Genomic DNA, 22,468 nt, shown 5'->3' with positions numbered 1-22,468 from the left:
GCCTGCTGAGTAAACTTGAAACACAGATTACTCATCGCAGTAGTATCAGGCGTACACCATGTGATAAAGCGTATCAAACTTTGTATATTATGTGACAATCTATTCCAAATTTCGTATATGTGACAATCTATTCCAAACATTGTATATGTGACAATCTATTCCAAACTTTGTATATCACAATCTATTTGACTCCGAGAGCACATTTACTTCCATGACTGTCATAGCTGCTCGCCAGAATTAGGGACCATTCCTATCACGATGACAAGATCATCACGTAGTGGAAGTAGTCAGTGAGTGAGGCTTGTACAGCGCCATCACTCGTCAGAAAACTAGCTAGTTATGTTTGAAACGAATACTAGTACAACTGTATTACACTATCGGAGTTGAAAGCTTTGTCATGGGGTATAGGGCGGGTGTAACACATACGTAATAGACACATGCACACATACTTTCTACGTACAAGTTACACTGTAATTGTTTTTTTCTTCACTTTTCAATGTATTTTGATGGGGATGGTTCAAGAAACGATGTTCACGAAATTCCGCAAGTTGTTTATAACCAAATTATACATTTCGGAGGCACGAAAAGTATCAAAAGTATCAATACACTAAGAACTCACATGAACACCAATATAAGGCAAAGGCAAGGCAAATGAATTAAATCTGTACCAGGGCCCCATTTCATACAAAGTTGCTATGATAGCAGCTCTTGCTGTCAACGACAAGTGTCATGGTAACGCTAAGAATCCTGCTCCCTTATTGGCTGTTGCTGCGAGAAGTGGCTGATCCAGTACCAGCTGCTAATTCTAGCATCTTTTATGAAACGAGACACTGGTTATTCCTGAGAAACAGCACAGTCACGAAATAACAACATAAAAAAGGCGTCAAAAGAACACTGTGGATTTCCGATAACACCGTATATCCATTACACTGGAACAAGCTGTTCTCTACCTTCTCAGTTAATAATATAACAACCACAAAATATAGTAAGGGAGCACACATTTTGGTCAGTGGGCTCGCGGAAAATAAAAAGTTACTCTATCTTTTGCTCAGCTACACGAACAACTTATTCTCTGCATCGTCATCACACGAAACATCTAGTGAATATCGAGTGCTGTCTTCTTTAAACATGTTTCTGCTTCAATTTGCAAAGAGTAAGACCAGCGAAGAAAACATAATGAACTGCCAGATAAACAACCATAGTTACATGCTTCCGGCGCGTATTAGATACGAGTGGTTTGTAAACACGTCTTATAACAATGAATCAAGTAAGTGCGGTATCGAAATCAGTTACAACGCTCTTAGAATGTCTTCATTGAGTCATGACGAAACGCGGTTAATGGAGCACAACCTTTGCATTCTTTCATATTGCATTCATACACTATGTGCAAACTTTCGTGTCGCATAAAATGGTATGTACATACATGAGGCTCCTCCATAATAGTGCCGGTGTAACATGCGTATTTTTACGTGCTCACAGAATGTTGGCGAAAACAAAATGCACAGTACATGATAAAATGGGAATTTCCATGTTTTTCCTGTTTGTGACACCGGAAAGCAGTACTAATCGACTGTTTCGGTAGCATGGACGATAAAAGGCAATGTCGTCACTCAAACATGGAGTATGACCAATAATAGACCGAATTCCACTCATGTTATGTTCAGCCAACTTACTGTAAGACGGATTCAGACAGTCGTCTTATGGTTTTGTAAAACAATACTTCTCCAAATTGAAATCACAACCAACCATTGTAACCTCTGTGTTTGTCTGTGTGTGTCTATAATTATGTACATGTGTGTACTATTGTGTGTGTATGTGTGCGTATGTGTGTTTTCTCTCAAGTAGTGCTATGCCTTTTTTTCAGCTTCAAGAATGGAGACAGGATTGAGAGTATATTGACAGTACATGTATTGAATTGAGAGAACAGACCGGTTTGGTGACGATGTACGTTAAAAAGGTTGTTCCCGACAACGAAATACAATATGTAGCTTGACCGCCAACTAACGCACGAAAACTGGAATGAAAATATTGTAATAGAAGAGCATTTGTCAATGCAGGAGATGGAACAGCATGTCACTCAATGTAGCTTGATATAGGAAAAGCTGGCGTAATGCACTGAACCACTACAGCCCTAAACTCTTGTAGGTACGGCATTGACTGCGATTTCTATCTCAGACCCCCATAGAGAGCTACATGATATTGATGAAAACAAGTCGTCTTGTCCGTCCCCCTCAATTTACCGCAGCTTTGTATTGATCAGCGCCTTATGGCGTACTTAGTTGATCTGCAAAAAGGACAGCACACCATAGCACATGCAGAGAAAAATTTTGCTCCCACGCCAAAGACACTGCCTTTGTGTTTGAAATAAAGTGGATCTTGATATAAAATGGAGATGATTTTAGATCCCCCTCATAAGTACCTTTACTTTTGTAAACGAGAGATTGGCCATCTAGGCCTACTACCATGTGATTATGATTGAGAGTGAAAGTCAACATCAACGTAAACATCTTAATCATTTCTATTCGCATGATCGTCGCGGGAGAGAAGTTTTGTTTGTTTTTGTTTTCCAGCTAGATCACGTACACCACTTCATGTACTCCAGAGAAGGAGCTTAACATTTATAGCACCAACGAAAACACGTTGTTCCTTCCCCTTTACAAGTGAAACCAGATCGGTATCTAAACGCGAAGGCAACAACAACAATGAAAACAGACTGAACCCAAACACTAGGAAAAAAAAAAGAGAAAAAAAAAATCCGCAAAAGATGTCCAGATCATGTCAATAGAGGGCAGTCTATCATAAAGTCATCTTGGCTTGACTGCAACGTCGTGTTGTATTTCCGCCGCAATCGCTTGCACAACTGGGAGATGCTCTCTCGCGATGTCTTCCAGATGACCTCAAACTCGATCTGACTACAGCGGGCGCCATACTTCCGGTACAGGAGTTCTATGGACGGGGGAAAAGGGATCAAAATGTGAATACAATGGGGCAAAACAAGAGTAACTCCTTCCAAAAAAAAAAAAAAGAGACAAAGCTAAACCTCTCTGATTCAATCTATCTGAGTTTTTCCTTTCGACAAGTTCGGGAGGAAATGAAATGAAAACGGATAAACTTGTCTTGTTTCGAATCAGAAGGTCGTCTTCTCCTTTGTTCCTGTTAAAGAGTTCACCACTTCGGGCAAACACTAACTGCTTCCACGAACGGTGGTCTTTGGCTAACATGGAAAAACCACATCAAGCAGCAGCACGAAAAGATTCAAACAGAAAAAAAAATGTTTCTTCTCCTTTTCATTTCTCTATTTTTTTAAGGTACATTAATCAATCTACGTCCGCAATATGAGTAAACAACGCTCAAGCAGACAGGATGTTAAACTTTTTTTAAATCGTTTTTGCGGATCAAGACGATTACATTTCGACAGAAAAACATCACAGTCCTTCGAGCACGACTTCGTACCCACCACATAAATTCTTATGGTTTGTAAGAAATAGCAGCACACATTGTAAAGTTACTTCATAATATTAAGTACATGCGACTGATATCTACTTATAGTCATGATTATATTGCATTGCTATCTAATGGTTTCAAAGAGAGAAAAAAGCAATGTTTACCCTTAATCCTCTAGCGAAAACACATCGACAAATACGGCAAACGAAAGGCTCACTGCCCTAAGAATATTGCTCCTACTCAATCTGGGAGAAAACTGACTGATTTATTGGACAAGTGAAAAAGATATATAGGCAAAAAAAAAAGTATTTAATTTGTTCCTCATATGTTTAAGTTCTTTCAACCAATTCAATACTGAGACTTACTACTACGTTTTCGCAGTTGCATTGGGTTTGCACTGTGACTCTACAGAATCTACTCGTTCAGTTGGAGAACACTCAGTCATTGATTAATATGGGATTAATATGCACCGCGGATCTACGTTGATATCAGAAATAACTCAAATTGCATCACCATGATATGGACGTTGAGTTCTGAAGATTTGTATTCATATCACACGCGTACGATGCAGCTGCATGGTTTATAGGTCCTCAAGCGAAGTCTAACACACGGAGTATCACAGAGCGTAGCAATCGGTTATGGTCCTGCGTGCTGCATTCTGATTGGTCAGTTGTAAATGGGTTTTCTCAATTTTGGTTACCACCTGACAGACTTTCACAGACAGTATCAGAAACAGCAGCAGCAGCAACAACAACGACAACAACACACTTTGTAACTATAAGCTCTCCGCAAACACAAATTCCCTATTCTTTAAGTATCAAGCTGCTAACAAAGGCATGAATGCAGCAAAGAAATGAGTTCCAATTATTTCTGAATTCTAGGGAGGCTACTAACGTTTGATTTTCCTCATCCCGGAAAAGTCCAGTGGGTTCTTTCTATTCCGGCCCGTGACCGAAGACTGGACGAGCACTTTGGTGCCAAAGATGCAGTAGCGGGCGAGAGCGATCGCGAGACGGGGAGCTCCGGCGTACGGCATCATCTCGTCCCATCGTGTGTCCTGCATGACCATCTCTATACGAGCTGAGGAAGAAACACAAGACATCGCCTTTGCAGTCACAGGTTTCCAGTGATTTCTGCTCAAAGTCATGAAATGTTAAATCTGTCGGGGTACATTCCCTTTGTATTGAAAACTGTGACAATGCTTGATTCCGATCATCCCTCTCTCGTCTGGATTCTTATCTCATTCATGGCATAATACAGTTGATAATTAATCAAGCTGTCGATAATGAGTCACTTACATAACATTTATCTCCTTTCAATGTATGCAGACGTTCACGTCTGGTAAGTGATTGCGTCCGAATATCGGGAATAAGGTATTTAAAAATGAGCGATTCTACCCAGCACAAGACATTGCATTGGTACGATACAAGCAGCAAGTCACAATCTGATAAACTTGTGGGACAGTAAAGATAAAAGACAATTTTGAAGTATCTTAACCCATATCCGCCGATCTACGGGATTTCCCGTAGAAGCCGCGAACGCTGCAATCACCGAAGTACAGAAAATTCCGTAGTAGAGCTTGCCGCTGAAATGACGTCATTTTGAACGTCATTTTAACGTCATTTTTACGTCATTTTTACATTTGTAATTATGACATTTGAATACATGCATTTGTGTGATATTTTGGTCACAAATTAATATTATTTCTCTTGAAATGATATGCATTGATTGGGATGGATGTGGTATCGCATTTCAGAGAAGGTTGTAAAGAACAGTCTCTTTACATCAGTCATTGATGTTTTTACATGGAAAATACCCATTTGTCATAAACAGAGCGATTGCATTATATTTTTACTTCTCCAATTATTCCTACTTAGAAGATCACGATATGCATGTATCATATATCACTGTAAAGCTCTTGCTTTGAATATTTCGAAAATGATATTCAAATCTACATGCAAAGGAAGAAAGTATTTTTGATTTTTTGAATAAATATCAAATATGATATTCATTATTCATATTTTCATAAATCATGTTTGACTTCTGTCAACTGGTATATTTTTCTGATTGGTCAAAATGCATGGAAATTTATATCATAATAAAGGAAATTTTATGATCTTTCTTTTGATACATAATTTGTCAACTTTCCTTTATCATTTTGTGCCTTTGAAAGAGATGTGAAGTTGAAAATGCTTTGAGTGCAAATATTTATCTGGAGTGGCTCGGTACGAATGGTTTTTACATAGTATAACGCAGTAGGCGGATATGGGTTAAAGATTTACCCTCTGTCTGACTGTTGCTCGACAGATCTCCGTAGTCCGACAGGTCGTCGTCGAATCTCCCCTTGTCGTCGACCACCATACAGTCGTCCTCTTCAACATGGCTCGAAGTACTTTTGCCTCCGCCGCTGCGGTACCCGCTACTTCTCGAGTCATCCATCATGGAAGAAACGGACGGCATGCGAGTGCCTCCTCCTCCTCCTCCTGCTCTTCTTCTCCCTTCATCGTCGGCATCCTTCATCCTCGAAGTTTCACCTCCACTTCTCACACCTTTCTCCCTTCCACCCTCTCTGCCATTACAGCCCCCTCTGTCGTCGCCTCCGCCGCCCGACTCCGACCCCGCCCGCTCTCCGGAGCCACCTCTTCCGGCCTTGTCTGAGTCCTCTTTACCATCACCCTTCTCCCCTCCCTCCCCTTCCCCTCCTCCTCCTCCTCCTCTGCCTCCTCCATCTCCGCCTCCCCTACTCCCCGATGTTCCCCCATCTCCCCTACCGTCGCTGCTGCCGCTACGACCCGCAACGCTGTCCTCCTGGAGCCCGGAATCCACCTCGCTCCCGCCCCCTCCTCCAGGATCCGAGGAGACGCTCTGCATCTCGGCCCCGCCCATGTAGGGCAGGTGGTCCAGGATGACTTGCAGTTGACCTTCAATGACCTCTAGCCGCTGAGAGATATCCCCCATCTGGATGTAGACAAGACAAACACAAGCGATTTCGTAATAAACGATACGGCATAGACACCGACTGTAATTCAAGTGAGCTCTGGACAATTTCCAACATGGCAATCAGCCTTGGTCTTGGCAACAATCAAGTGCGAATATATGAAATCAGATCTATTCCCATACAGGTAATTTCGGTCATTTATGTAATTTCTTGTTATTGTTGTACTTTGCAATATGACCCTGCCTGAGCACAGAATCGAGAATAGGTCAGGGTGATTACTTGGACCATGGTATCATGCAAAAACATGCAGTGCATGCAAACATAAATAATCTTTTACATGTCTTTTAAACGCGAGATAGTGCAAATGCATAAAGAAAAGATATTATTGGAGCAGAAAAAAAAAAAGGAAATGGACCTTCTTTGTCGTAGGGTAACTTTGGGTATCTTCACAACGTGAAGCTTTGTTTTGGGAAGTCTCACCCATTTTCTGACTTCAGAGTTGCCAGCTCCCTGCTCCTGCTGCCTTGGGGCCCGATTTGAGGCGAAGATCCTCTCTGCAAATTCGCCGTACGTTTCCGGTGGATCGATCTCCAGTTCGGGCGACACTTCGTCCGAGCTGAAGTGAGGCGCAGCCGCCTGGGCCGCCTCGTGTGCGACGGCGAAGTGTCTATTACGCAAATGTCGATTGGGGTGGTTGCCGTAAAATCGGCGGCCACCGCTGCCTCCCCCTCCTCCGTATGCGTGGTGGTGGATCCCGCGCATGGCCTTGCCCATGGCGTGGTGCATGCGCATCATCTTATGGAGCTTATGATGAGGAATCCCCTGCGGTGCACCAGAACCGCCAGCCGTCATCCTCTGCACATGGCGCGGCACCCCTCCTGCAACCGGCTGTCGCATGCCGATGAGGTTCCTCTGGTATTTGCTCATAAAAGGCTGCTTAACCCCACCTCTTCCTGCTGAAAGCGGCAGTCGACGCTGTCCGACGTGGAAAGCTTGTCCGATGTCGTGGGTGAATGCATGAGATGCAGCTAAACGGCTGGCCATCGTCGCCGCATTGCACATCTGCGATCGGTGGAGGGTCAGCGGGAAACCATGCTGGCGCATGCCCAGAGGGCCGCCGCCGAATGGTCCTGGCGACATTTGAGGTGCACCGAGGTGCTTGCCGTACATGTCTATGCCGCCGCTGCCACCTGAGCTGCCGCTCTGCGACGTCATCGTGCTGCTGCTCCGGCCCGACTTCACCGCGGCATCGCCTACGGCGTGCTGGCCACGCGAGGAATGGGAGCCGTGGGAGCCAGCACTGTGAATCGACCCAGCTGACGATCTCCCCAGAGATCCTGGTCGCTTGGGATGCTCCATGACTTCCGACTCAGAATCCATGTCATCATCTGAGCCGAGCATGACCTGGTCACGTGGGTTAGATAATCGACGCTGGGAGATAGCCCTTGCTTCCATGATGGCAGCCTCTTCGTCCTCGTTATCGCATGTCCGCTCGATCCACGGTAGCACCACGTTGGAAATCCTTTCACTCCCTCCACATTCGCCTCTTCTACCATTGCGACTTCGTCGGGGGTCATTGATGCTATCATCATCATCCTCGTTTTCCGGCGTTAGCCGTCTGGTCTCGTGGTCGTCACTGGCCTCGTCGATCTTTATCTCGTAATCTTCGTCGACAACTTCTTTTTTCACATTGGCGACGCTGACTTTGGCCGGTGACTCACTTCTGGGCAAATCCTGGAAACGAAGATCCAGAAAACCAGTGTTGATTTAGTCACATTGTATCATCGATTGTCACATTGTATCATCAAATGTCAACTCAATAGTGACTAAAAAAAAATAATCACCATCATCACCATTAGTATCATCGTTATTGTTATTGTTGTTGCTATTGTTATTGTTATTGTTGTTGTTATTGTTATAGTTATCAGCAGCAGCAGCATCATTTTGAAAGAATCGGCTACATTGCAATAGCATGAAATAACACTGTTACATATTTCGTGACAGTTACAATACTTTTTAAGATACTTCCTTTTCCGCCCATAAATTATGAAAGACATTGACCAGTACTTTTCAGCGGAACATCTTCCAGCTTCGAGATTCAAACCTCTGTTGTACCTGAACATGTAGGTTCGCCAAACTTTAACAAAGCAGCAGCCAAACATATCAGATATCTTGATATAGATTTATTGTGCAATTCCACATCATGTTCAAGCAGGTTGCAGTAAATAGTTTTAAATAGTTTTGTTATCATAGATAGTTTAGCGAAATTAAGACAGCTATGGAATTTCATAGTTTCCCATGTCTTTACCCGACATGTGATATTATTCGCAACCACATATTCATATTGGCAGTATTTATAATAATGATAATTTATGGTCTTCTTTATATATGGTAGCCTCTTCAGTGTTGGCACTGTTCTATCAGAGGACCCTAACATCATTATTAGGAAACCCTAGCGTTGCGTTGCAAGGTACCCATTTTTACACCTGGGTCAAGAGGGCGGGTAAAAACATTTTGTCCAAGGACGTAAACACTGGATTGGATCCGAACTCGGGTCCTCTGAGTGGGAGTTAGGAGTCTTATCCACTATGCCACAGAAGTGATGATCGAGGTGATGATAAAATCACCTCACAAGCCTCCCAGTACACAAATATTTACTAAATTTCCTCTGTTACATCATTGTCCCTCTTCAATATTGCTGATAGCTACTTGCAGCAGCAGAAACAAGTAAATACTTTGCCATGATTATGCGGTACACAATATGAAATACATGCAATACACACTCCGAACAAATTAGATCGCAGGAGGTTCTCTATATAGCTTGTATACGTACACAGTACATCTGACTGCCGTTGTTGTTAATGCTACCCATGTGGCACGAGGATTTCCACCAATCACAATTACTGCAATTGTTGTTCCTCATTGCTCAGTTGTGAGACTGTTTCACAATCAGTGAACTCGTTCAGGATTAAACGGCATTACATTGCCGTCTGCAGCTGACATGATGCTTCACCATTGTGAAATCGTGCCCTGGATGAAATAACTAGGTCCCTGGGAAACAGAGTTAGATGCCTTGGACAATGAGAAGTAGGAGTCTTAGAAAATAGAACAAGAGTCTTGGAAAGCAGATCTTGATGCCTTGGGAAAAAAAAAAACCCAGAGCCTCGACAAAAAAAGAACAAGAGCCTTACAGGAGAAGAGCGTTGGTTCCCTTGCAGTAGACAGTTAAATGTCTTTGAACGTATAATTACAGCTGTCTTTAGAGAGAACCATAACTTTGAATAAAGAGAGCTACAGACGCTGTGGAATAGAGAATTTAATCATTGAAACACAGAAATACATGATTACAGACGAGAAACTGAGCCATGGAAAAGAAACTATACAGTCATGGCAAACAGATCTATATGCCTATAAAAGGAAAAGCGGAGCTGCGAAAAAGAGACCATAACTTTGATACAGAGTGCTACAGTGCCTTGGACTACGGAAAATAAGGCATAAGCTAAACTCGTGCTTAAGAAATAAGAAACAGTGAGCTGTGGATAACATTACTAGAACCTTTGTACAGAGAGCTCAATGCGGATCTAGCGAGCTAGACTCTTGGAGGAAAAAAAAAAACAAGATTACTTACCAGATTACTACAGATGTGGAAAAGACAATCAGAACATTTAGAGGAATGTTAGATATCTTTGGAAAGAGGGGTATGGCAGCTGTGGAAAAGAGAACTATGCACTTGAAAAAGAGAGCTGCATACATTTGGAAAAAAGAAAAATCTCAGCTGTGGAAAGAAGACACAAAGCCTAAAAGAAGAGCGTAGATGCTCTTCAAGAGACAGTTAGATGCCCTGGGAAACTGAATTTAAAGAGAACTATAGAGCCCTGAAAAGAAGAGCTACATGCCTTGGATAAGAAAGCTATGATACTGTCTTTAATGTTTAGTGTGTCTTTCACGTGCATGCAGTTAGGATAGCGCGCGCAGAACAAGGAAGATGAAACCGCTCTCGTCAACATGGACGAAACTGAAAACTTGCGTTGTGAATGCGATTTGAACAAAAAACAGAGACAAGAGATTCCCATGATAAACCTTGCAATACATAAATATGTGCGTGTGTTTGTGTGTGGTGTGTATGTGTGTCTTTCTTTGATACCTGAAATCTATTACCGGACAGAACGTGAAGTATACATAAAATCAAAAGCGAGAGTTAATTTATAACGGTTATTACAACTTTTTCTTTATACTAGAAGAATTTTATTTTCGGTCATCATCACCCCGATAACAAGATAAATGGTTTCAGTTTCGCTCCAAGAGTATGTTTGCAAAAAAACATGTGTAAGATGATAGAGCGAGGTTTCGCAATTGGACTGCCTTTGCTGTCTTTCTCAGCTTTAAAGGAGTTGTGTGATACTATGAGAGATTGAAATCTGAAGAAAAAAAAAAGTTGGTCCACATTGCAGATGACTGACGTCGATTCTCGTGCGAAGTGCAAGAATCTGCAACGCATCTTTGCTACCGTGTCATACATCAGTGTCTTGCTGTTGTTATTGTAAATACATAAAAGAGTGAGATAGTTTCTCGCTTTCCAACTAGTACAATATTGTCAGATACTACTATCTTGCACTCACTTTACAAGATGTGTGTCTTTTTTCTGTCAGACTCATTGCGACTAATCATTACTCCTGTCAGACAACGGAGTGCCAAAAGTTGTCGAGTCCTGGAAAAAAACAAAGCTGGAAGCCCGTGTCTCTAGTCCTCCGTAACTCTGATGCGTCACATCAGGCAAGTCACGGGGATGATACGAAATAACAACCAATAACCTAATCCTCTCAGGATCGATGTGTGAAAATACCCTTGACATGTCGTGCATTGTAGTCAGCAGTGGTAGTGGCAGGCTTAAACGACGCTAAAAAAAAATCAGCTGGAAAAAAAGGAACAAAAGAGAGAATAAGGAAACTTTAAAAAAGGAATATAAATCGGACAAATATTGAAGTAAACGCAAGCATGGTCCTTCCCCAGGCAGAGTTCTTCGACAGACAGTTCTAGCAAACGTGTGGTTGTTGGTGTAAGTCCAGTCTTTCAATGTGCACCATCTTCTTTTCTTGCGGTGTCTGTATCGAATACAGACACCGCATCGAAATAAATGCCTCGCAAATTGGCATAAGTGAGAAAGCGGAGTTTGCGTCCACCCACCAAGCATGCAAACCACAAGACCTCGACACCGCTTCCTCATGTCTTCTAAGTGCTCTGTGCGCACTCTCTCGGGCTTTGAGAGGGAAAGCGCGCGCGAGAGAAAGACAGACCGACAGACAGGGACAGAAAGACAACAGAAAGAAATAGACAAAGCGAGAGATGGAGAGAAGAGGGGCGAAATGCGACTTTAAATACTGGAAATACCTTCAAAACCAAAGATGGCTATACGTTCGAAACCATAAACTGGCAATGTGATAAGAAATAATAGCAAGTGAGATATGAGATAGCAGTCGTCTCGATGTCATCGAGCCACTTCAAGCTTCTGCCAGAAACAAGGTCAGGAGGTCTGAACAACTGCGAGCATCTGAAGAAAGGCTCTGAAGACACGTAGAAGTTGGCTAGATGGCAAGCAGAAACGTTGTAGGTGTTCCTCTTTTAGTGTGCAGCTTTCAGGAGAGGGACAGAATGCTGTCCCTGATTTTTTGAGGTCAGTTCTCATTTGGAGATGCTTATAGGCATCACAAAAACTTCCATAGTTTCGGATGTAGCACGCATAACAATGTTACAGCCGCCGTGCACGGACGTATACGAGAAGGGAGTGTTCAAGAGCGAACATAGAAAGATGTTAGTATCAGTGCACGCTGTACGCAACATCCGAAGATGCCTGTGTTCTCCCATTTCAAGCTTCCAATTTCCAATCTCCGATTTCAATTTTTTTTTTATTCAAACTAGCATGCATTCATCTTTAGCTAAAGGTGAATATCTTGAAGGATTGCAATCTCTGTCTTTCTGAGAACACATCGTTATGGAGAAAAGGGAACGACGACAATTATCTCAAAAAGATTGAGGGAGGGAGGCACGGATGTGAAATTGCCTGCAATATTGCTGCCACTCTCAAGAACTTCCAGCAACATCATAACCCCCACCACCACCACCAACAACAACAACAACAACAACAACAACAACAACACAACAACAATGCCGAGGTATCATTAGTAGCTCAAGTCCCCGATTAAGGACATAATCATAACTCTCTTCTGTCTTTGGAGTTTAAAAGTAACTCAAACAGCTTATGATTAATGTTCTCCCTGAAATTCATATGAAACAAATTAGAATAGCTCTAGGACTTGGGAATCTTAACCCAGGCAGGACAAGAATCATAATTATCGAGAAAAGGGACAAGAGAGTTTATTGTACAAGTGAACAACCGTAAATTAACCACTTATGCGATGGTGAACAGTGCAGTCTCTCCTGCGATGTTTCTGATTGTAAACGGAAAGTAATCTCAAGCTAAGGACCACTGTGACGCGAGTATCGAAACCAGCGACGCCTGGAATAATGTGCATGCTAACAAAAATATACCGCGCATGAGAGCGCACTGAGCATAAATCATGTTTTTGCTTCCTCGTTTGTTCATTTTTCCCCTGCTGTCAAAAAAGAAAATAATAATTGCGAAATCGGAATGTTGCAACTGGCAGTTGCACCTTACACCGTATCAGGTACACCAGGCAACATGGATTTCTATGTTTGCTTTCTTTGCGCGGTCCCGAGAAAATCCTGAAAAAAAAAACCGGTTGGTTGAAAGAAGAGAAACAAAGACAGAAAGATCCGGGATGAATATGTATTCGACTGTCATCCTTTGGTGGCTAGCGAAGCTTTTTTTGTTTTGTTTTATTTTTGTTGTTTATTTCCTCCGTAATCCATGAGCTCTATTGGTTGTTGATTTTGTGAGTGAATTTTTTTGTGTGTGTTTTTTGTGTTTGTGTTTATTTATGTGTGCGCGCGTGCCTGTATGTGTGTGTGTCAAGAAAAACAAATAGTGTTTTCTTTCCTGTCCCTGCAGAGAAGTAACAAGTTCATTTATTGTTTATAAGGTAATCAAATGCCATTCTGACTGACTGACTGACTGACTGGCTGTCTGTTTGTCTGTCTGTCCGTTTTCCTTCTTCGACAAGTCACGGTTCTCACTAACTGCAAAGGAGGCGGGGAACGAGAGCGATGCTCCGAGGGGATTCTCTGTACAGGAATAGAGATTTTAGCTTGGAGGAAGAGACTGTCAAAGTGAGCTGGCGTGGGATATTGCTCCTGACACTTGGCAGAGTTTTGCATCTTAATCTTTTACGGGGACGCAGGTCGAGATATTGCGAGAGGGGGACTCGGCCGGCGAGTGTGTGTCATCGGCAATGAGACAAAAAGGCGCACGTCTCACTTTCAAATTGAGGCCGCGTTTTCCTCAGGGGCATCGGCAGGCCAATTAGTGACTAAACTAATAGTTTCTTTTATCGCGTCAATGTTGGCATTCGCATTGTAGTAAAGAAAAAAAAAGACACACAAAAAAAGATGGATAGCATTGTATGAGTAGGATTTCCCCCTACTGTTGTCAATTCAAATAAATCTGTAAAAATCAAACCATACATTCTGACACCATTATTATTACTTCATCGAAAATGAAACATGGAGCTCGTCTTCCATAGGTCATTCTCACACCCACGACAATGTGTGAAATGGGAATGTATAATTGAGCCAGTTCTTGGCCAGTCTATAGCGGGAGGTTATCGGGAGGTTCAGCTCCAGCATGTTGCTCTCTGAATGTCATCTCCATTATTTTGTTCTTTCATCGCAAATGTAAAGGATTTTCTTTTCAGGTTTATCATATGAGTTTGCGTTTACACATTGCGCTATGCTTTTTCTCCCTTCTTCTTCTTCTTCGCCAGTTCGTCGAAGTGATGACGACCGTGGTGCAAGTGGGATTTTGTTTGTTTGTTTGCTTGCTTTTCTTTCTTTCTTAAAGCTCGAGAGAAAGGCTCGTGGGTCATCAGGCCTACTAAGGTCAAGAGTGTGTGCGTTCTTGAAGAAGATAATCTTAGCGATCTTTAGATCTGCGAAGCGAACGCTAAGACGACGCAGCCACCCGGGTTGGACAACGAGAACAGCTGTCTCGTGCATGTGCAAAACACTATAATAGTATGATTTTATCACATTTTTATCATATAATTATTGTAATATTGTATGGGGTAATTGCGCAATGTATTTAACGCAGAAACTTTTTAAACTCCAAAAACGTGCAATACGTACAATAACTACATCACAATATTTGGCACACACTAAAGAGTTATTTTTAAAGTTGCAATTATTGGATATTTACAGTATCAATGAATTTCAAATTCCTTCTTTTATGTATTTCTTCACCAAAGAGTTATTACCTTATGCTTTTAATGATTATTTCATTTATAATTTTGATGTGAATATGTTTGTTACTAGAAATTCCCATAAAATGTATATTCCCTTTTATAGATATAAATTCTCGAGAACAGTGATTTCTTATAAAGGTCCTGTACTTTGGAGTTTAGATAAGTTTAAACAGTGTTCCACTTTAAGTGATTTAAAAAGGAAGTATAAATTTTATTTATTACAGAAAGAATAATATGCGATATGTTATGATGTATCTTTATATACATGTTAAGTTTTATTGATTGCCTGTTGTTTGTTCATGTATTGTTTGTTATTGTTGTTGTAGCTCATTAGCTTGTTTGTATTTGTCTTCTGAGTTTATTGCCTGTAAATCTTGTCAGTGCTTCTTTTTATCTTATTCTTGCCACGTTCTTTACTGTCTTTCTTCTTGTCTCCGTTTATGTTCTGTAACTTAAGAAACACAGTTTTTAAAATGCAAGTTTGTAAGATGCAGTCCATCAAGGGTTCGACCTTTGACAGGCCAATGGCCTTTTGTCATTCCCACACATCTGCAGTTCTTACCGTTTTTATTGTGTTTATATTTTACTGTAACTGTCCTTGTACTGCTTGTGTTTTGATTTGTGTATATTTCTGTGTTCTGTTCTGTACATTTTATACATATGTCTATTTTGTGGTGTTTTTTTTTTTTGAAAGATGTGAAATAAATTGAATTGAATTGAATTGAATTGAATATTTTTGGCCTACCGGTAATTAGCGTCGTCTTAGCGTTCGCGTCGCAGATGCGCGCGCGGCCCCTCTTGGGCGTTGGCTCGGTCGGTAGCACGTCTGCCTCCAGATCCAGAGGACCTGGGTTCGATTCCCGAATCCACCTGAGCAATGTTGTGTGTAACCATACCGCCCCCTCTCGTAAGAGGCAAAACACTCTGTCTCTGGGATAGGACATGTATTGGAGGTCCCGTGTGTGAGAGAGTCACAACTCGTAGTCGTACACGTTAAAAATCTTGCTTCATCCATTCATTGCAAATAGCAGGGTGCATAACCCGGTAAAAAAGTCCTGCTGAAGTGGCCCCGCCTTACATCCAACTGGACTCGATGGAAGACCAGCTGTAGAGCAGCTGAATGTGGGCTATCCAGCCATTAAAAATTGAAATTTAATTAAATTAGATTAAACACAAAAACACGGGTATTCTAAAATATTACCTGGCGATATCCATTGATGGTAGGACAGAAAGGATGAACCATGATAATATACCATAGTAGAAAGGCTAGGACGGCATCCTTACAATACATTATCTTTCCATGTCGTGTGCAACATGTACAAGATCGAAGGAATGTTTCCATGACTAATACATTTCGCAAACACTTATGGGGAGAAGTCTCGTTGATGTTATGCTAAAGCTCAAAGTAGTTCCGTTCCATGCCTACGAGTTAGCTTCAAGATATTAGGGGTAATAACAAACATACCACTGGTAGTTAAATCAAGATTGAATACTAGTATAACATACAAAGTCGGAATACTGCAAAATCTATCGTGTTTTTCTTTTTCACGAAAAGGGGTACTGTTTTAGTCGTAATCTTTTGAGAACACTAGTTGAGGTTGTTGTTTTTTAATACTTGATTACGACCTTTTCTCCATATTTCCCTCACTATGAAATAATCAAAATGTAATGCTATCATATTCCACTGAAATTTCTATTGAAAAAAAAAATCCTTCATCTCGTCTTGTTATCTTTGTGTCTGACTCTCACTTCCTTCTTCCTATACTCCGTTTCAGTCTTATTGTTTTCTGTGATTGAAACACGCATCTGGTATAGCATTACATCTTTCACTACTTCTCCGTCTGGTATTGACAAACTTGAGCACAGGGTTGCTATTTTATTTCATTTGTACACTCAGTAATAGGATGTGAGATGTCATATTTACAGACGGTACATCCTTATGAGTGTATTTATCGGCAAGATTCATGTCACCGAATGTAGGTGAAATGTTCCTCAACGGCGTCATAGATAATTCTTTGTTGGGGAGTTGAAGACACGATAGCTCTCACCAGCAAAACGCTCCACCTGCATGGTATATAACACGAATGTCATTTATGGGCGTGAGAGTCAACACATTATGAGAGACATAACATCGCAATATCATCACTCAGATACTACATCATATAGTAAAAGCTGGTACGATTGGACAGATCATTAATACAAACACACCATTGCAATTTCCCATGACTTTATTGAAGCTAATTTGAACATGATATGGAATTGCACTTAAAGGTGATAAATCATACAACCAGGTCCTTAATGTGATTGCTCTACTCACTCTGACGAAGAAAACAAGGGGGAAAAAGTTGAGTGGGTAGTAACTGAGTGATAGAGACTCGGTAGTGAGTTCCATGGAAGACACATTTTTGTTTCTATCAAAGCTCACTTTCAACACTCTCTTGTGAAAAGTTTGTCCATCCACAGCGACAAACCCTGCAGAGACGCGGCATTTTCAACCAGGGGACACTTTGGGACGACTGTGTGGCTACAGAGCAGCAGATCACAGGCGAGAAGTCGAGATCCGTTATCTCGTCATTTCGACTTCTTAAGGTGGGAAAGGCGAGAAGTCGAGGATCCAATATCTTGTCATCTCGGCTTCTTAAGGTGGAAAAGGCAAGAAGGCGAGGATCCAGCATCTCGTCATTTCGACTTCTTAAAGGTGGAAAAGGCGAGAAGTCGAGATCCAATATCTTGTCATCTCGACTTCTTAGAGTTGGAAAAGGCGAAGTGAGGACCCAATATCTCGTCACTTCGACTTCTTAAGGTGAAACAGGTGAGATATTGGATCCAATATCTCGTCATTTCGACTTTCAAAGATGGAAAAGGCGAGAAGGCGCGCGATCTGAGACGTAGTCATCTCGACTTCTTGGTCCCTAGAAGGTGAGAAGGCGACATCCGACATCTCTTCCTATCGACGTATTGGACCCGAGATCTTTTCATATCGACTTTTGGGATCCGAGATGTCTTCGTTTCAACCTTTTGGGTCCGACGAGGCTGGAAGGCGAAATATGAGATTTCGTCTCTTTGGACCAAAGAAGTAGAGAAGACAAGAAGTCGGGAAGACGAGAAATCGAAAACTCACAACTTGCCTTCTCGCCCTTTGGGACCCCCCCCCCCCCCCCCCTCCCTAAAAAAAGTCGAGATGAATTAAATAAGAGATCTTGGATCTCGCCTTCACGGACCCTGAAGTCGAAATGAAGAGATCTCGGATCTCACCTTCTAGGATTCAAAGACGTCGAGACGACAAAATCTCAAAATCTTGCCTTCTGGTGCTGAAAAGTGCCGAGGAGAGGATTTATCTCGTGCTCTCCATGGCACTTTCATTAAGTGAGCGAAGAGCCAAAGCGCGGATGCTTATCAAGGCGCGTGGGGGTCTCACTCTCGCTGGTTGCTTGCCTAGACTAGCGTAACGACCCTCTGCTTGCCCTTCTTGCAATCACTACAACAAGAGGGCCTTTGACGCAGACTAGGGATATCCGGAGCCTGCTTCGATATAGTATTTTGAGGCAAAATGAGTTGCAAAAAACATGAAATGTAGTGATTATTTACGATATGACAGGATTCCATTTCAATTTCTCATGGGCGAGAAACTTTTGAGAACGGCACCATATTGCAGGTGGAATCTCATATCATTCCGAAAATTAGTATTTAATTTGTACGTGAAAGAGCCGTTTCCCTCCCATGTATGAAATCACGTAAACTTCCACAATAGTTCATTCACCTGATTGCGCTATGAAAATTTCACCATCCAGGAACATTGTAGACCAGCTGCTACATGATTTGGAGATGAGAATATAAGAGTGCAGTGACCTTGGTACAGATGAAACGATAAGAACTTGTGCGTAAGTTTAATTTCTCCATTTTCTAGCGATTAGTCAATAATAGCGTGACACTTTTGATCGAAAGTAGTCACACTGAGATGAAAATAATTGATTTCGTTTTCCTTTTTGGGGTACATTAACTCTGCCAGTGTAGCCCTCAACAAAATAATACTTTAGTCCGGGAAGGAGAAGATGCAATAAGTAAAGAGACTCGGGACAAGGCTCTGGGTTCCACGTTACTTCCAAACCGGGAGAAGGGAAGCAAAATCATTGTTGCGATGCGACTTAACAACGTTGTCAACTAAAAACAGGCCTGAAATAAAAACAAAAACTTTAAAAAAGAACAGAAGCCTGGTGCATTAGTTTGACGAGTGATGACTTAACAAATTGTGGAAATCTGGTTGCAATTTGGTCCACGAAAGGCGCTGCTATGTAAGGCTCGCATGAGAGCAGGCCTGGCGCTAATCTCTCCGAGGATTCCCGGGACACAACAAACCCTTCCCCTGCCCTCGTTCTCGCCCCGCTAACTCGGCCGGCGTACCCCCGTGCCTCGATGTGTCATTGCTTCTCGGCGCTGATGCATGTCAGCCCCCCCCCCCCCCCCCCCCCAACCCCACCCCCCCCCCCCCCCCCCCCCCCCCCCTCTCCCGACTTATTATCAGTTTTTGTTTCATATAATTTAAAATATTTTGAATGGTCTTAATCTCCCTGTTTGGGTGTTTAGATAACAAATTTTCTCGTCTTGAATTACGTGAGAGATTCTTCGTATCATCCGCTTCTTGCTGTGTGGTCTGCAAGAAATGTCCACTAAAATCAACTGATTTCATCGATCCAATTTATTACATTGATTTACCCTCCGCCTCAGGTTGGATGAATACCGTTTCGACATAATACTATAGTTTGGGACGTATCGACTAAAGATGATAAACAAAGCTTGGATTCCATGTCTTACATTCCCTTTTACTTTGGCTGGAAAGCCAGAGTAAACTGTTACTGTTAGACCAGGAAGTGGGAGCTCCCTAGTTAGACCGTAGTCGAAAACGATTACGAGGACGACGAGGACAACGAAGGAGATAATGGAGATGATGAAGTACAAGAAGAAAAGGACGAAATATGAGAAGAATAATATTGATCAAGGAATAATGAGTGACATGTAAACAAGAAGAGAGAGAGAGAAAAAAAAGAAGATATAGAAGCAGGAGTAGAAGATTGAAAAAAAAGAAAGAAATGGGAGAAGCGAATTACGAGAAGAGAAGATAGATAAGTAAAAGAAGGGTTAGAAGGAGAAGGAGGAGGAGGAGGAAGGGAAGAGGATGATTATACACAAGAAACACAAAGGAAGAGGACGAATAGTAGTTGTGAACAGACCAGACTGTCTCATAGTGCATGTACTAGACCTTGTACGTTGTAGACCAAATAATGATGAGCAGGCGGGGCAAAACAAATAAAACGGATGATTTAATAACAGCCATCTCGGGTTGCATGAGGTTTAAATTTACAACTATATATGGATGTTTTTTGTTTCTAATGTCGATGGGATGTTTAGACACTGTACGGTACAACAACCAACATAGAACAAAGGTAATTACCTATAGGTTCAGTGTAGGTCGTTGTTACAATTCCTTGGTTATTTCAACTGCGTGACAGTGGTTTTGTGAAAATTGCATCCATGTCATTGACGAAAGTTTACGAGTGTATGGTATTCTTGAGTGGATGTTATTTTTGCGTCTCCATTTTACACGAACGCCTGACAAACTATTCATATGCCACGGTTTGGTGGGGTGGGGGGTTGCCCTATGCACTCACAAATATCGCGAATTGGTGTCGTCAGTCATGAAAATAGACGTGGTTGCTAGGTGGAGCAGGCAGTTGCCATGTGAAATCTTTAGCCATCACGTACGCGTTATTATCTAAGCTGGTTTACTGTACTCAAATCCGTGAATATTTTTCTATTTATTAGGTGGGCCAGTGAGGCTCTCGTAACATGCTGTTCGGTTCGCCTGTTCTAATAATCAGATGCATTTCAACAATTTAGAGTTCACTTTGTATGCACTACTTGTTGCCATGTCGGGCAACCTGGCGCGGACTAACTCGCTGTAAGGAACAAACTTTGTATACAGCTTTACGTCAAATTGAAACAAATAAGTAAATAGGCCTATCGTTGCATTGTGCAGTCAACGCAAAAACTGTCGGACTCCATAACAATTATTGAGCTACTGAATTTTATTTGTGTAAATTGTTCTTAAAAGGAATTAATCAGTAGTATCGCCCTGATAGTAATTCAGAAGTGTGCACGCTATGTACATGTCTTGTCGATTTAGACCAGGGAGGTGGGACTCCCAGCTCCCTGTTTAGACTGATGAAAATGACTGCTGCTCGTATAGGCGGGTAAGGGGTGTACAATATACATGACCAAAGACTGGCACTGACATGGCTACAAGACAGTAATGCCGTACGTCCTAACGCATCTTTGAAATTATTAAACGTGATTGCTGATTGACAACTTAACTCGGGATTAGTAATCAGAATCGGTTGCTCACAATGGACAAGTCCTGCGAGATAAAGAGAGACCAAACAATGGCTTCCTCTGCTTAGGGCAATCTCTCTAGCCGGCGCGCTCGGCCGCCATTTTCGATGATGTGTCATCAACATCCAGAAGAATTTTCCAAATGAATGTTTCTGTTTTAGTTTCTAGACGTGGCCTGATCACATATCCCTGGAGTGTGTTCTCGGTCTCTCCTCATATCAAAGTTGAAGCCCGTCGAAACCAGAGGTTTCACCACGAGGCCGCGCTGTGGCGGGATCGGGCCGTCTGCCGTTGGGGGCGGAGTTCACCCTTGCGACAGCGCTCTTCTTTCTTTATTATTATTATTATGCTGGGTTTAATCCTGCCAGAATGATGACAGTTTCATTTGATGGCCGCTGCCAAGGGAGTGTGGGTGGTAGTGCGTGTATTTGTAATAGTTCTGGTTGCTCTTTGTTAACCCATTCACGCCCAAAACGAAATTACATTATTATGAATACATGGCTCGTCAGTCAAAAGGAGAAAGGCGCTGTATATGAAGGAGAGTATTCTCGACTTACATGATAACTGACATGAGAGTAAATACTTCGTTCATCGTTAACCGCGCAGTGGAGATGGCATTATAACATTTTCCCGCCTCTCACAGTGATCAATCGACATGAATGTGTATTTATAAATCGTGTACTTTTTATGCTCACGCATGGAAATGAGTGTCTTGCACAGCTAGGAGCTCTTTTTCGAATAACAATGATTGCAGTACGTAATCTTTGTTCACAAAATATTCGGCGGGAATTTAAAAAAAAAAATCCTTTTTGGGATTATTTATCTTTTGCGCCTTACGGCAAATTTTACAAATTCATTTATTCATTCATTTTTCCATTTCCCAAACATATAATAACATAAAAATATAGAAACATATAGATATTTTTTTCAGAAATTGAATACATAGATTACATCACAATACATGATAAAAGACAAGGTCACAGAATATCTTAAGTATACGGAAATGTTGGGAATGGGGAGGAATGCTTAAAAGCAATACTTGAAGGGTGCATTCCCCCCAAACGTAATACATGTACAACAAGTACATTAAAGTACATAAAAAAGCGGAAATACAAAAGAAACTAAGATATGGAAACCTAACTAACCCGAAACAAAGACCCTGGACAAATCCCGACACTCAAAGAGAAATCCCTACATTTAAAAAGAAAAAAAAAAGTAAGGTTCCTCAAAGAGAAATGGTAACCTTGAATGAAATTGGCGAAATGGAAGCGAAAAATATGTGCCAAGGTTTAAGCAAAATCGGAAGAATACAAAGAAAGCGAAA

General features: G+C 41.8%; 1 protein-coding gene across 2 annotated transcripts in view; it reads right to left on the bottom strand.

Annotated features, from left to right (window-relative positions):
• Positions 1-1,454: 1,454 nt before the first annotated feature.
• LOC139727451 (uncharacterized) overlaps positions 1,455-22,468 on the bottom strand; it is a 32,759-nt gene continuing 11,745 nt past the window's right edge. For both annotated transcript variants that reach the window (XM_071638405.1, XM_071638407.1), the window contains 4 exons: positions 6,863-8,116; positions 5,727-6,402; positions 4,339-4,524; positions 1,455-2,946 (listed from right to left, as the gene is read on the bottom strand). In XM_071638405.1, coding sequence (XP_071494506.1) covers positions 2,774-2,946; positions 4,339-4,524; positions 5,727-6,402; positions 6,863-8,116 — 2,289 coding nt within the window. In that variant the 3' untranslated portion in view covers positions 1,455-2,773. The remainder of the gene's footprint in view (positions 2,947-4,338; positions 4,525-5,726; positions 6,403-6,862; positions 8,117-22,468) is intronic.

The sequence above is a fragment of the Diadema antillarum genome, unplaced genomic scaffold, assembly GCF_040938485.1.
Source record: "Diadema antillarum isolate AM-2024a unplaced genomic scaffold, OU_Dant_1.0 seq00000131_RagTag, whole genome shotgun sequence".
In the NCBI taxonomy this organism is placed as follows: domain Eukaryota; kingdom Metazoa; phylum Echinodermata; class Echinoidea; order Diadematoida; family Diadematidae; genus Diadema; species Diadema antillarum.
The sequence above is the reverse complement of the archived record's forward strand: the minus strand, read 5'-3'. Positions and strand labels throughout refer to the sequence as shown.